The 14787-nt window shown below is 37.8% G+C and overlaps 1 protein-coding gene and 1 long non-coding RNA gene across 2 annotated transcripts in view; one reads left to right on the forward strand and one right to left on the reverse strand.

Annotated features, from left to right (window-relative positions):
• The window catches only part of LOC110201195 (uncharacterized), a 200178-nt gene that overhangs the window by 14534 nt on the left and 170857 nt on the right, over positions 1-14787 (forward strand). The window lies entirely within an intron of this gene.
• LOC110201194 (cyclin-dependent kinase 4 inhibitor B-like) lies at positions 249-4932 on the reverse strand. The gene is made up of 2 exons (XM_020976698.2): positions 4139-4932; positions 249-2028 (listed from the first exon to the last, which is right to left on the reverse strand). Exons 1-2 carry the CDS (start codon positions 4295-4297, stop codon positions 1768-1770), a joined length of 420 nt encoding a protein of 139 aa, XP_020832357.1. The 5' UTR covers positions 4298-4932; the 3' UTR covers positions 249-1767.

A 14787-nucleotide genomic window follows, 5' to 3' on the forward strand; every position in this document is an offset into this window, starting at 1 on the left:
TTTGTGTCCTAAGTCCTGTTATTTAAGACTAAGAATTATCAGCTGTTGTGTTTCTGAATCAACTTACAATGAGCATTTAAACCTGGAAGCCATGCATTATGATTTATGCATTAGAAGGCAAATTATCATATTACAAGCTATTACAAGTCATTCCAAGAGCTATGAAAATTTCAACGGCTTTTAGACTCATTTCAATCCCTCTGCAAACCAATGGGAAATTTTTTCTTCCTACTAAGAAACCTAGTAACTGAATTCTGAGATAATTTTATTGAATAAATTCATCAGTGCTCTAAACCACATTTATAATATTTAAATGGTCATTTAAATACATCCCCCGAGACAAACCCACAGAGAAAATAGTTTGAAAAACAACAGACGAATAGGATAGGGATAGAGACTACATCTGTGATCTCTCTGGCTTAGGAAGCTCCTCAGTGAGGAAGTTCCTTCAACCTATGCAGATCAGCACCTTCTCTGCAACTGAGGGAAACAACAGCTCTCTTTGTGTTAAAGAGTTTCTTAGAGCCCTGAGAGATTAAGTCTAACTAGCCCAGGGTCACAAAAGCCAATTTGGATCTTGAATTCAGACCTTTGCTTCCAGGTGGGCTTAAAAGAATTGTAAAGGGATCCATTATCTCAGTTTAGACTAGTAAACAGGTTGTAATTAATGTAGTTCTAATAGAAACCTCCCAGGATGCTGTATTGAATTCCTTGATATCTAATCACCATAGTAAAATTAACATGGATGTTTTAGGCATGAGTTTGATGAGTTTACATGGTGCTATGGCACTTTCCCAATACAGTTAGCCTGAGTTTCAAAGAATCTCTTTAGAAAACACTTCCCTAACTCACACTTTTTTTTCCCACTCTGCTATTTCATCCTGGCTAGAACCTTTAAGGAGATAGGGACCCAAAAAACACTAACAGTGGCCAAAACATTTCAGAGAGCCATCTATCATTGCATCTCTTGGTTTTTAAAGTTTATGGGCAAATCTGTGACTTCCAATACTCCCTTCCCTTCCCTTCCACTACAAGCCAGACTGAATAAATCTGACCCCCCCCCAAAAGTGAGCACATCAGTTCTATTTGCCATCTTTGGCTCCCTTAGCAACTCAGTAGAATATCCCTCTCCCATAATAAAATCTACCTGCATCATTAAAACTTTCTTCTTCCCTCCACTTTGTACCAATATTACCAGTGTTCTAGGCCACTCCAGTTAAGCCGGGGAGGATTCCTACTGTACTGCCAGATCCTCCAGTGAAGGTTTTTCTAACTGGTTCCTCCACCAGGGATGCCTATCTGGATGAGACAGTATTCCATAGACCACCATTCCCCCACCTTCAGAGAAAAAAAAAGTCTTCTATCCACCACCCCACTAACTTCCCACCACAAATTATGTATTTAGAAGTCTCACATTTGCAGATTTTCTACCCTGTTCTTATTTCCTCAGATGGAAATACTGACCAAAAAATTGCTTCTCCATTTCTACTCAGCTCCTGTTTTTACTGTAAACTGAGAAAATGAAGGAAACAGTTGAGGGTATAGCTAGAGTATGAATACACCTTCTTCCTCCTTGGGGAGTTTTGGCTGGGTGGGTCTCTGACTAGAAACTTGTCATCCTGTCTGAGAAGGTGCATAAGGGAGTATGTTCAAAGCTGCTCTCTGTCACCTTCCAGGTATCCCTTCCTCAATCTGTTTGGAGCTGCTGTGGAAGCCAAAGGGAGAAGGGTAAGAAGTCCCAAGGGTGGATTAGTTTCATCATTGCTTTCAATCCCCTGTAACTGTTTGAAGGTATAAGGTGACTTGGTGGTGTCCCTGCTGCTGAGCTAGGTGCAAGGGGAGGCGGCCTAGAGAGTCTCCAATGTCCAAGCGGGCTCCTGCACGATGAAGCAAGATCAGGGTGTCCAGGAAGCCCTCTCGGGCTGCATCGTGGACTGGTAGGGTGAGGGTGGTGGGGTCAGGGACGTTGGGATCTGCTCCATGCTTCAGTAGGAGCTCTGCTACTCCGACATTGCCCATCATCATGACCTAGAAGATAATTGGAGTGTGGTCAATGAGGTGATGTGAATGTCTGACTTATGCCAGTGGAGATATGTGTACACACACACACACACACACACACACTTACAAATTTGCTATTTGCCTGGAAATTTTTTCATAAATTATTTTTTATAGTAGTGAAAGATTATACATATATTTGTCTATTTTATGTAAATCCACATATAAAAATAAGTTAAAACAAATTTCTCAGCTGTCAACTTTATACATGATTTCCCACCCCACCCCTATTTCAAATAATGATAAACTAGTACAGTAACCTTTTCTAGAAAATGACTTTTTAGTCAGGAAATGACAAATTACTAATTGTCTTACAATTACAAAATTTTATAAAACAGAATTTGACAGTATTTTTAAAAGATGAAAACAGTGACTGTTTTATTGACTTGAAATGAATATGAAAGTTTTAAACTATTAGTATTTAAATTAAATTTCATGTTGGAAAAGATGCACGTAAAAGATACATGCATATATATAACATATTATACATGTTATATATATATATATATATGTCCAAAGAGTATTTTTGCCCTGTGAAAAGTGTCATTTAGTCATTCTAAAAGAAAGTTGGAGTATTAGCAGTAAAATCCTTTAGACTACCAGCAACCCCCCCATACACATCTATATGAAGATTGACCAACTCCAGTTTTTAAACAGAAATATTTTTAAAGTGACTTATAGAATAAACTCCTTATAAGAGGAACTTTCCAAATGGAGAATAATGTGGGTTGGGTTTTTTTGTTTGTTTACTTGTTTTGGTAGTGCAGTCAGGTGAAATGGAAACAAATATGTTTAAGTGACAAGACCTTGAGTTCTAGCATACGCACATGTATGTATATGTATGTGTACATATACACACATACATAAACACAATACACTCACATGCATACATGTGCACACACATATGAAACTAGCTTCTACCATTCAAAGTTACAGTAGAAATACTTTGAAGCAAAATGGACATAATAATTAAGGAGAACTAGAAAGGAAAAACTGGTTCTCCAACAGAATCATATAGTACAAGTATGCACTATAAATTATGATAACATTTTAAGATTTTAAAGAATACACAAAAAAGTATTTCTATTGCCCTTCTGTTATATGTATGTTATTAAATACATATAAAGGGAATGATTTTTTTTTTAAATCGGCAGTTTTAAATCAGTATAGCATAGCAAAAGGCAATAGTGAAACGGACTACTTTCTTTGACTCCAAGTATTGGGGACAGGGACTCATGAAATTGTTTGTTCCTCTATAGACAAAATGTTTTTACGGGGAAACTGACGAAAAAGTAGGAATGATCTGGGGGAAAAAAAGTTATCGTTTCAATCAGCATTCTTTGACACCTTTCTAAAGTCGGGGGGGGCGGGGTAGTATTAACGAATAATAAGTATGCTACTCATGCAGTACTTTCATTACAAGGCTTGACCTACATTTAAAATCTTTTCAAATGTAATATGTCTGAAAAAATAATAATCGCTCAAATAAGCATGCAGTCTCCCCAACCCTCCCTGCTGTATGTAATACCGATAAAAATCTCGGTAGCATAATTTCTTTTCCCGATTCTCTCTGACATATAACATACCCGTATATAAACGCCCCACTTAGTTTTTTTTTTTTATTGAAAAGTAGCATTAGTATTCCTTATTTTTTGTTAAGTAGAAATACTTGCATACCTTCTGAATTGCGGAACTGTTCATTTACTTTCCAGCCTGTATGTGTTAATCAGTAAAAGTCAATAAACAAACAAACAAAAAAATGGCCCAAAGTAAATCCACAAAGAGCTTTCAGAATGGGAGAAGGGAAGGGAAGAGGACATCTTGGATATATTTTTAAAAAATATTTTAAAAAGTCGTGCGGTGCATTATGTCTATTATCCAGATATTTTTAAAAAATTCATTTCTCTTAATAATGCGTTTCATCAGATCTTACGGGCAAAGCACAGGTACCCGGCCGGGGAAATGTTGCAGCACCCGATTTCTCTGGCCCCACGTACCGCGTATTTCAAGAAACCATCCCAAGGCCAAGCTCCTGCTACTCTCCCGCCCTCTACCGACCATCCAGTATGGCCCCAGGTACCTGGATGGGCCGCCTCCCAAAGCGATTGACTCCGTTGGGATCTGCTCCCGCTGCCAGGAGCTCCTGCAAACGTTCTACTTGCCCTCGGGCAGCGACACTGGTCAGGTCGAGATAGCTGTCGAGGCGAATACCCCTTTCCTCCTCTGATTTTTCTGTCATTTCAGAATCCGTGAATGTCTCGACTGGATACTGCAAGGTTCACTCTGTGTACTTCTCTTTCCTCCTTCCCTTCTTCACTCCAGGGCCTTTGCACCTTGTTGGAGAGGGTTGCTTCAACCCCTTTTTCTATTCCTGTGGTGTTTTTGCACTGAGTCTTAAAGCTGATAGCTGGGCTTCCAGCCACCCCTCATATCCCTTTTCCGCCTCAGTGACCCGTGGTTTCGCAGTCCAGAGTATTAGCTAATTCCAGCTTTCCACCCCCATGAGGACTTTGGAGTGAATCTAATAAGCGAAAGTTTCCTCGCCTCTGCTAATGAAAGGGGTTCCAGTACTCAGACGCACCTGGGCAGTGCCGAAGCAAAAAGACCTTTCCCACCTCTGCTAGTTGCAGTAATGGGAATCCGCGTCTGGGAGACCGAAATTATTTTCTCTCTCCAGCTGGGACAGTGCCCTACTCTCCCCACCCCTCTATGGCTCCACCTCCGCTCCAGGCTAGCGCTGAACTTGTTCTAACTTGCCTGTCTTTTCACCCGGCAGCCGATGACATCACCGCAGACAATCAGGAGCGACCACACTCTCGAGAAGGGGAGGGCTGGGGTAGATACTGGGGAGCATGCGCCGCAAATCCATTCAGGTGGACCACCCCAACCCAAGAACAGACTGTGGCTTAGTACTCCCATGAACATTCCACCCAAAGTTCGTATTGCAAATGAAAGGCAGGAACCCAAAGACTTTGGAAATACTTGCAGAAACACCTCCCCTTCCACTTTCCCCATCTTCAAGTAGTCGTAGTCGCTCCCTTCTTTCTTAAGAGAAAACAGCAGGCCAACTCGATTGCTTTTGTTGTATCGGTCACAGTCAGCAGCTTTTACTCTTAAACCTAGTTCCTGGGATTCGCTCCGCTGGCGCCACTCTGTGGTTTAAACGACTGATTTTTTCTGCTGAAAGTTTAGTGAGATATTTTCAATATACATTTAAATAATTCCTCCTTTCCAGGAGTTCTCCCTTTTGAAGAGGACCAGTTGGTGACAGTTCTGTACCTGTCATGCTGGACAAGCCCTCTTCAGGAAGAACTTGGCATTTTAAAGGCTTTCCTGAAACCAAGTCTTGCATCAAGTGAAGAAGCTTTCTCACTTGGGCGTGTCTGGCAGCCAGAGACACTGAAAAATCTTGAGTATCCTGTTTTGTATGTGTATGTTTTTACTTTGAAGTATAGATGCAACTAGGTGGACATAATGCATTAAAAAAAGAAAATGTAGCCTAAAATGAGAATATTTTTATGAAAAGAAATCTTGGACTGTAGAATTTCAATGTGTTCACTCAATGTTTCCTTGTTTACACTTTCACCTATTTAAACCCACCACCTTGGCAAGCAATTAAATTTTTATTGTCAAGGGAATTTATGCAATTATAATTAAGCATATAGCCATAAAAATAAAACAGGGTGTGGTGCTGTCATGAAACAGCTGAGCAGTCTTTCATTTGCTTGAGTATAAAGGTCAAGTGTTTGGTATGACTTTTTTTTTTTTAAACCAGTATATATGGCAGTCATCTCCCAGTTCCAAGCTCATTAGGTTTAGTGTTAAATAAATGTATGCATCACCTAAAAGATTTTTTTAAAATGCTGTCTGTGCAGTTAGGATAGGAAGATAATGATAGGTTATGTCTTCCTGGGATCAAAATTTTATTTTTCTGAGGAAATATAATGGTGAATATACTTATGGGTGGGCTGTCTGAAGAGCTTTGGCTTGTAATGACAATGCAGTTAAGTGTACTGAAGAGGACAATTTCTTCAGTGTTGACTGAGAAGATTTAAAAGGCAAGTTGATTGTTTTCATAGGATTAAGACATAGAAACTGGGTATTTGTCAGAATTTCTTCCTTGCAACTCACATGAATGTAAACTACTTAATAATTTTTCTCTTCATAAAATGAAGGGATTGGACCAGATGACCTCTGAATCACTTTTTAGCTCTAAATCTATAATCCTCCTCTTTACTCTCTTCTTTGCTGTTTCCTTTTTCTCTTGAGGAAACCAGGATTTTAATGCTGCTGGTTTAAAGTTTGCTGCTGGGACATCCCATCTAATGAACCCCAGTAGTACTAATGTGACCATTAAGGATGCTATTTCCTTGTAACTGGGATTTTAATGTAGGCCTTAGTTTTTTTATTGACCATGCAAACAATATAAAAAGAGCTGGGAATAAATGATCTGGATTGAATTGTCACAATATACTTTCCTCATGTAGGGGCACCAATGTGAAGATTTTGCTTTGAAAGGAAGTATGACAGTGTAAAGGGAGTAAGAAAAACTGGATTCCTTGACTAGTTTTGTGTAGCTGCATGACCTTGGGTGAGTTACAGTTGTTCAGTCTCAATTCCTTTTTTTTTTCTTGCCTTCTTCACAGAATTATTGTGAGGGTCAGGTAAAACAATGGATATGAAATCATTTTATATAAACAATAAAGATCTATGTGAATGTGAGCTATTACTCTAGGAATTGTTTGGGAGAAATGAGGACTATGAGGTCACATTTGGGGAGTAAGGAAAAAAAGCAGGCAAAGACAGCAATATGGTTGAGATATTTCTAAGAGATAGCGTATCAGAGTGGGAAAACCAATACGTTTGAAGTTAGGGAACTGATTTTTGAAACCTGTCTCTGGCATTTTCTGTTGGGCAAATAATTTCAACTCTCTGAAAATCAGGTTTGTCATTTGTAAAACAAGGGATGAGGGACTAGATTATTTTTAAGGGCCCTTCCAGCTTTAAATCTTATGATTTTCCCCATGACAATTATTGGGAAAACATGTTTAGGGCAGAACTGGCGCCACAAATGCTTGAAATATTAGTACCACGGACAGCAACTTCATTAGACTCTTCTCAGGGTGGTCTTACATGCAACTCAGTTCCTGCTCTGCAGACCTTAAAGGAAAGAGGTGCAGCTTCATTTACTTTTTCTTCATATTTATCTACATGGGAGTCAAGTGTACACTTATAATTTCTGTTCATAAAATTATCTTGCCTTTTTTTTTTTTACTTCTAGTAACTGATTTGTCAAATGCAACCTTTTAATGACTAGGTCAGTTGTGATTGAATTCAACAACAGCATCTTTGTATGTATATAATCTATGGTCTGTAACAGATTTACTATCTCTCTCATTATTTCTTTGTACTTGTGTCTCCTTTCCCTCTCTTCTGTCTCTTCTTGTCTCCAACATTTTGTTCAGGTTATTCTCTATTGCTAATATATAAATGCCTCTTTCAGCAACCCACCTCTTTTTGTCCATTTCCTCTAAATGCAATGGATATCATCTTTGGCTACTGTGTTTTATTGCTATGGGGCCGCTAGAATATTTTTGAAGTGATTAGTAATAAATCATATACTCTAACCATATAAGGTAAAACTTAAGAAAAAAACCCCTACATATCTTAACCCCAAGGATTAATTTACATTTTGCTTTTCTGCTCATATTAATGATCCTGAGTTAGGTAATAGTGATTGTTAGTCTAGTTTTAGATTTGGAATGGGAAGAAATATCATGACCAAAATAATACAGTGCCAGTGCAAAGAGTAGAACCTGGTTATTTTGACTACCAATCTGGGGAGCCTCTCATATATCCCTTAGTTTCCTTTCAATTTTCTTTTTTTTTTTGGGGGGGGAAGGTAGAGGGAACAAGAGAGTGATAAATAGAGTTTAGTGTTATGAGAAAATTTACAATAAAGTTGACAAAGAACAAAACCTGAATGATTTTTTTATTTTATTTATTTTTATTTTTTTATCATAAAATATGCATCTTCTAAATATACTTCAAAAGTTCTTTATAACTAGAAAGCCCCACATATTCTTTTGTTATAGCACAACCCCTATCATGTGTTCTAAAATTCCCAATTTGGTCCTCATAGTACATTGGTCCTGTAAGCAAACCTAAATTTGAATAGCTACTTGTTATAAATAGATGCACATGTTTCTGCACAAATATATAAACATGTACATAGATGTACACATACTCAGATGGCCTTCACATGTGTTCAGCATAATCAAAATAACTGAAAGATTTGATTAGCTTGATTTTCCATGGCCAAGGTTCTACAATCACAAAACATTCTGTCTAGTTTATAATGGATTGGGCCAACCAAAAATTTCAAATGTTTGTATACATTCCAGTCTACTTGTACTGCTGACCTATATCTAACATGTTAGGTCTCAGGATATACTCTGATACTTTGATGGATATGTGATCTTATTGATATGAGTATTTCCTTAAATTTTTTTAGATTATAAAATTATAGAGTCAGGTGGCACAGTATATAGATCACTGGGGCTGGAATCAAGAAGACGAGTTCAAATCCAGCCTCAGTTACTTACTAGCTATGTGATCCTGGCAATTCACTTCACCTCTTTTTCTTCAGTTTCTTCACCTGTAAATGGGGATACTAACAACATCTACCTCCCAGGGTTATTGGAGATAAGAATGGTAAAGTGCTGAGTACAATGCCCGGCACATAGAAACTGCTATATAAATGTTAGCTATTATTATAACTTATCAGGCTATCCCATCCTGTGTGAAACTTGTTCATGTTCTCCCATGTATCATTCTCATGGGGTTCACCTGACATAGTGGATATCTTCCTCTAATTCTCTTGACCTTGTGTGAGTTCTAGTGGAACTCATGTTAAAGGGTCTTCTATCACTCTCACTATTTGACTTTTTTCCATTGTACATTTCTATGATAATAGATTTTATACCACTTCTCCTGTACAATTCCCAGATGGTAATATATTGTAGTGGTTTTTTTTTTTTAGCCTACCATGCGCCTGTCCATTACCCCTTTGGTGATCTGAAATTTACATTCTCTGGACACAGTGCTTCTGAACTTTACATCCATAAAATATTATTAGAAGATTGGTATTACAAATATGGGCCTTTGTTTAAGGGAAAAGATTAAGGTCATTAAAAGAAATGAATAATTTCCAATTATTCAGATGTTCCCACATATTCAGTTAGGGAGTTACAGACTGTCTCTTAAGTAGGAACCATATGTTAATATGTTAACATGGTACTTAGATTTTAAGTACAATAGTGGAATAATCTTAGAAAGAAAAAAACTGCATAAAGCCAAATAATACTTCGGCCTTTGGGCAGTTGCATAATATGGTTAGTATCTAAAGCTACATTTTTCATTACTTCAGCAGATATCATTAGGAGATAAAGGACATAAAAGATGGCATATTAGACTCAATTCGTCCTTCCTTTAGAAATAGAATAAGCAACATAATCTGGTACAAGAAACTACATTTGTAACCATAATTGGTAAGCAGCATTGTTATACTATCCTGGAGGTAATAATAACAATAGCTAGCATTTATATAGAACTTTGTTTTACCAGATGCTTTGCAAATATCATCTCATTTCATCCTCATAACAATTCTGGGAGTTAGAAGTTATATTAGGAAACTGAGGCAAATAGAGGATAAGTGATTTGTCCAAGATCCCACAGCTATTAAATAGGTGAGGTAGGATTTGAACTCAGATCTTCCTGACTCCAGGTCCAACACTCTAATGACTGTGACACCTGGAGAGAAACTTCTTTATATAACTCCAGGAATATCTATATCTCACCTTCTTGATTTTCTTGGATCATCTCCCCCCTCCCTAATTTTTCCTTAATTTCTCTTATTTGATTAAAAAAATTTTTTTTAAAGTTCTTCCAAGAACTCTTTTTGTGCTTGAGACCATTTGACATTTCTCTTTGAAAAAGCAGTGGCTTTTTAAAAGCTCCATTACCTTCCTCTGAATATGAACTGAGATCTTTTCTATCCCCACAGTAACTATCTGTGGTTGGGTTTCTCCTTTGCTTACATTCATTCACTCACTCACTCACTCATTCACTCATTCATTTATTTGTTTGTTTATTTATTTATTGCAGCTATTAGTGTAATCAAATTGTAGTCCTGAGGTATGAGGAATGATGCCCCCAAACTCAGGTCCTTCTTACTGCTATGTTCTGAGGTCTTTCTTGGGGCCCAGCCTTGGGCTCTCCTCTCTACTACATCACAGCTAGAGCCTCCTCCCCCCTGCCCCACTTGCCACACTGTCCCGCAATTGATCTTGCTCCCTGAGGTTCCTCTGGTGTCTGCAAGCTACAGCTGTTCTCTCTCCCTAGGAAATGAAACCAGGGACTTTGCTCTCTGGCAAGTGCCCACAGCTAATAGGGTCCCTGCTCCTTGCTAGCTCCTTCTCCCTGAAGCCACAGCCTGGGATGTGTCTGGTCAGCGCAGCTGTGCTAGGTGTCCCTCAACAGAGTAAGGGCCTTCATTCTTTTCCTACTCAGTCATCAGACCCCCACACTGGAAGTTTCTAAGGCTGAGGCTGCCTCAACTCAGCTGCCCCCAGGGCTTGTTGTTTGTTGATTCTGCAAAGTCAGCTTGAAGGTGTTTACACTTCACTGGGGCCAAACCTCTGCCCCTAGAGGTTGGGTCTTTTCTGGGGTCTTCTCAAATGTTCTTAGGACAACTGCTTTAGCTAGTGTTTATTTCTGTTGTTCTGAGGCAATGCTTGTCTTTTTTTTTTTTTTTGGTGGAAATCTGGAGAGCTGAAAGTTTTCTGACCTACTCTGTCATCTTCCCAGAATCCTCTGAAAGTTGGGTTTTAAAGAGACGCTTCCTCTCCCCCCTATTTTTCACTTGCTCATAAATGGAATAGAATTAATGTTCTTTCTGCTGATTCTACATTGTAATTTTTAAATCTTTTTTCCTCCTTTGGTGAGAAATATACTTTGAGAAATTTTACCTCCATTTCAGGGGTTGGGGGAGACGGGGACAGAAAGAGAACGGACAGAAAGGAAGGAGAGGGAAACACACACGTGCACACACACACACACACAGAGAAAGAGAAACAGAGACTGATTGAAAGTGAGAGAGACAGTAAAGAGAGAGAGATGAAAGGCAGAGACAGAATCACAAGACAGAGAGACAATGAGAGAGAAAGAGAGAGAGAGAGAGAGAGAGAGAGAGAGAGAGAGAGAGAGAGAGAGAGAGAGAGAAGAGAGAGAGAGAGAGAGAGAGAGAGAAGGGAAGACGTAAGGAGAGAGAGAAAAGAGAAAAGGGAGGAAAAATGGGGAGAGAAAAGGGAAGGAGGGAGAGGGAGAGAGAAACAGAAAAGAAACAGAGCTCTACGAGCCAAAAATGATGTTTCCCAAAATACAAAGCCAGAAAGCCAGAGGGGGTTTTAATCTCTTTAGAGCAAATTAGTGAGATAGTAACTTGAGGTAAGTAGCCAAGTTTAAAATAGCCAGGTGCCCCTCCCTGTGTGAGGAAGACAAAAACAAACACTGTAAAAACAGCCAACCTTACATTGGCACTATAGGTGAATCCACTTTCAATCTTAAGGCCTCACCTTCTCTCTGGGTGCCCAAGTAGGACACACCCAAACTTCCCACTGCAGAGGTGGGGCTAAATTCATGTCAGTGTAATTCTTGTTGTCATGGAGATGGGTAAAAAGCCTTTTTAGACAATAATCAACCTATACCTAATTGCCTAACCAAAGTAAAATTAATACCTAAATAGACCTGTACCTAAATAGTCCTATACCTATACCTAAATAGACATTTCACAGTACTTTAAAATGAAAAATGCCAGAACAACACTGTAATTAGTTCATATATGTCCTTTTACATGTAGATATACTTTTCAGTAATGTAATTCTTCTTCTAGTTCTTTAGCTGCTCTAAACCAGAGAAGCAATATTTGAGGATTTAGAAGAGAGACATTTTACTTAGTTATTGCTTCTCTCCTACCCTCAGGCCCATTGCATAGTACTTACTCCCACACTACAAAGGCAGTTGAGGGAGAGATAACTACACACTGGAGCAGGAACTGGAGAATGGGGTAACACTTCAGTTTCATTGGAGGCAGTGGGGTACAGTAGATAGAGTGGTAGGCATGAAGTCTGCAAGGCCTGGGTTCTAATTTCACTTCTGATCATCATTGGCTGTCTGACCCTGAATAAATCACTTAATCCCTCTACCTATAAAATATTTACAAAATATCTATATATCTATATAAATATTTATAAAATATTTATAAAATAAAAATATAAAATAGCTATAAAATAAAATATAAAATAGGGATAATGGGAGCACAAATCATCCAGGCTTTCTCACTCTGAGTAATTCTTGACCATGGCTTTCTACAAATCTTTCACAGGGAATCTCCCAAATATGCTGGATACTTTTTTCAGATTATTTTCGTATTTCATGGATAGTAGTACAGCACATGGGTTGTTATCACTGATGGTCAACCTATCTTTTTCTTTCCTTTTTTTTTTAATGGGAGTGGTAACTCTAATTTGCTAAATTGAGAAATGATATATAGTGTGTTATTGTTATTGTTCAGTCATTTTTGACTCTTTGTGAACCCATTTGGGGTTTTCTTGGCAAAGATACTGGATTGGCTTTCCATTTTCTTCTCTAACTCATTTTACGGATGAGGAAACTGGGGCTAATAGGGTTAAGTGACTTGTCTAGTGTCTGAGGCCAGATTTGAACTCAGGAAGATGAGTCTTCCTGGCTCCAGGCCCAGCCTTCTATCCCCTCTGACGCCTAGCTGCCCCTAAGCCTATCTTTTTTGGGTCAAGTTAACAACTACTATTACATGTCAGGCACTATGCTATGAGCTGAGGATACAAATAAATGTGAAAACAAGTAACAAATCCTTTCTAGTAGTAATAAATGTTAGATAGATTTTTGATTCAGGCAGAGTGGGAGAACTCCCAATGCTGGAATTCCTTCTACTGATACAGATCACAATTCATCCATGATTTAGTAGACAAGTTCCAAGGAGTTGCTTGAGCCACAGAAGTGTTAAATGACATGCCTAGAATCACACAGCTAGTAAATGTCTGAGGTAGGATGTGAACCTAGATCTTGTTGGTTATAAGATCCAAACTTTATCCATTATGCCATGCTTCCTCTAGTAGTACTGACATTTATATAATACATAAAAAAATGCCATGCATGATTTCATTTGATGATATATTTTACTTTACTTCTTTCATACCTATTTATACCAATCATATATTTTTTTTTTGGGTCATCTGCAATTTTGATTCTTCTGATATTATGGTACTTCCTAGTAACCACAGAGTGCCAATGAGAGAGCACTACTACTAAGATATAATATATGAAGTAGAATTTAAATTCAAGTCTTTCCTATTCCAACGCTTGCTTTCTATTCATTATGATCTTCTGCCTCATATATTAACTGTATACCTTTAAAAAGTAATTAAAATCTAGAGGCAAGTAAAATTTACATTTAGCTTCTTCATCCCAACAACCTTGTCTCCTCCTCTTCCTAACATATACAGAAAGTTATGAGGAGAAGTTAATGACTTGGTCAATTTGTGGCCTGGATTACTTGACCCCTAAATAGTAGAGAATTGACCTTATGGGATTCTTGGTTTTACTATAATTATTTGCATTGCTCAAACATTTGTGGGTGTTGAATGCATTTTGAGCAGTAGTCAACTATATTTCTTAGTTTACTTTTAAAGATTTTTATCGTCATTTTCCTAAAGAGCTCTATTCAGTCAAATCAGCAAGTATTTATTAAGCACCTGCTATGTGCCAGGCTCTGTGCTAAGCATTGGAAATTAAAAAGAAAGGCAACAACAGTCTCTTCTCTCAAGGAGCTCATAGTTTGATGGGGAAAACAGCATACAAACATTATACACACATACACATAGATGTATAGATATATAGATCTATAAGTTATATATAACTATATTATACATACAATTATATTATATAACTTATAAATATGTAGATTGTATATATCTCTGTGTATGTATGTATATATGTGTATATACATACACATACTACAAACAACTATATACACAACTATATGGACACATATATAGTTTGTACATACTTGTTTGTATGTTGTCTCCCCCATCAGATTATGAGCTCAAGAACAGAAACTATAGACATAGATGTCTATATACATATATGTATATAGATCTCTATATATGTATGTAGATCTCTCTCTATATGTATATAGAGATGTATGTATCTCTCTAGATATCTATACAGATTTCTATCAGAGGAAGGCCCTAATATTATGAAGAAATTCACCAAGAATTTATCAAGTGCCTACTATTTGCAAGGCCCTGTACATATAAAAGTAAACAAGCAAACAGTCCTTGCTGTTAAGAAGCTTATCTCCTCCTGGGTTTTAGAATACACTCTTTGTCAGGAGGGTAAGAATTAATTAACTTTTAATGTTAATATATTTAAATGGGATATATTTAAATCATCCCTTTTAACATTTCCATATATGCCCCTTTCTGTCCTCTGACTTACCACTTTAGTTCAGGCCTTCATCACCTCACACCTGGATTCTTACATTAGCCTGCTGGTTGGTCTTCCTGCCTCAAGTCTCTCTATATTAGTCATTCCTCCACTTAGCTATCAAATTGATCTTCCAAAAGGAAA

This window comes from Phascolarctos cinereus, unplaced genomic scaffold (assembly GCF_003287225.1).
Source record: "Phascolarctos cinereus isolate Bilbo 61053 unplaced genomic scaffold, phaCin_HiC Scaffold_4;HRSCAF=312, whole genome shotgun sequence".
NCBI lineage: Eukaryota > Metazoa > Chordata > Mammalia > Diprotodontia > Phascolarctidae > Phascolarctos > Phascolarctos cinereus.

Excerpts from the sequence above, each read along its gene's own strand:
- LOC110201194 (XM_020976698.2), bottom strand. The coding sequence starts at position 4,297 with ATGACAGAAAAATCAGAGGAGGAAAGGGGTATTCGCCTCGACAGCTAT. Across the intron at positions 2,029-4,138 it reads TTGGGAGGCGGCCCATCCAG|GTCATGATGATGGGCAATGT; the intron begins GTACCTGGGGCC and ends ATTATCTTCTAG.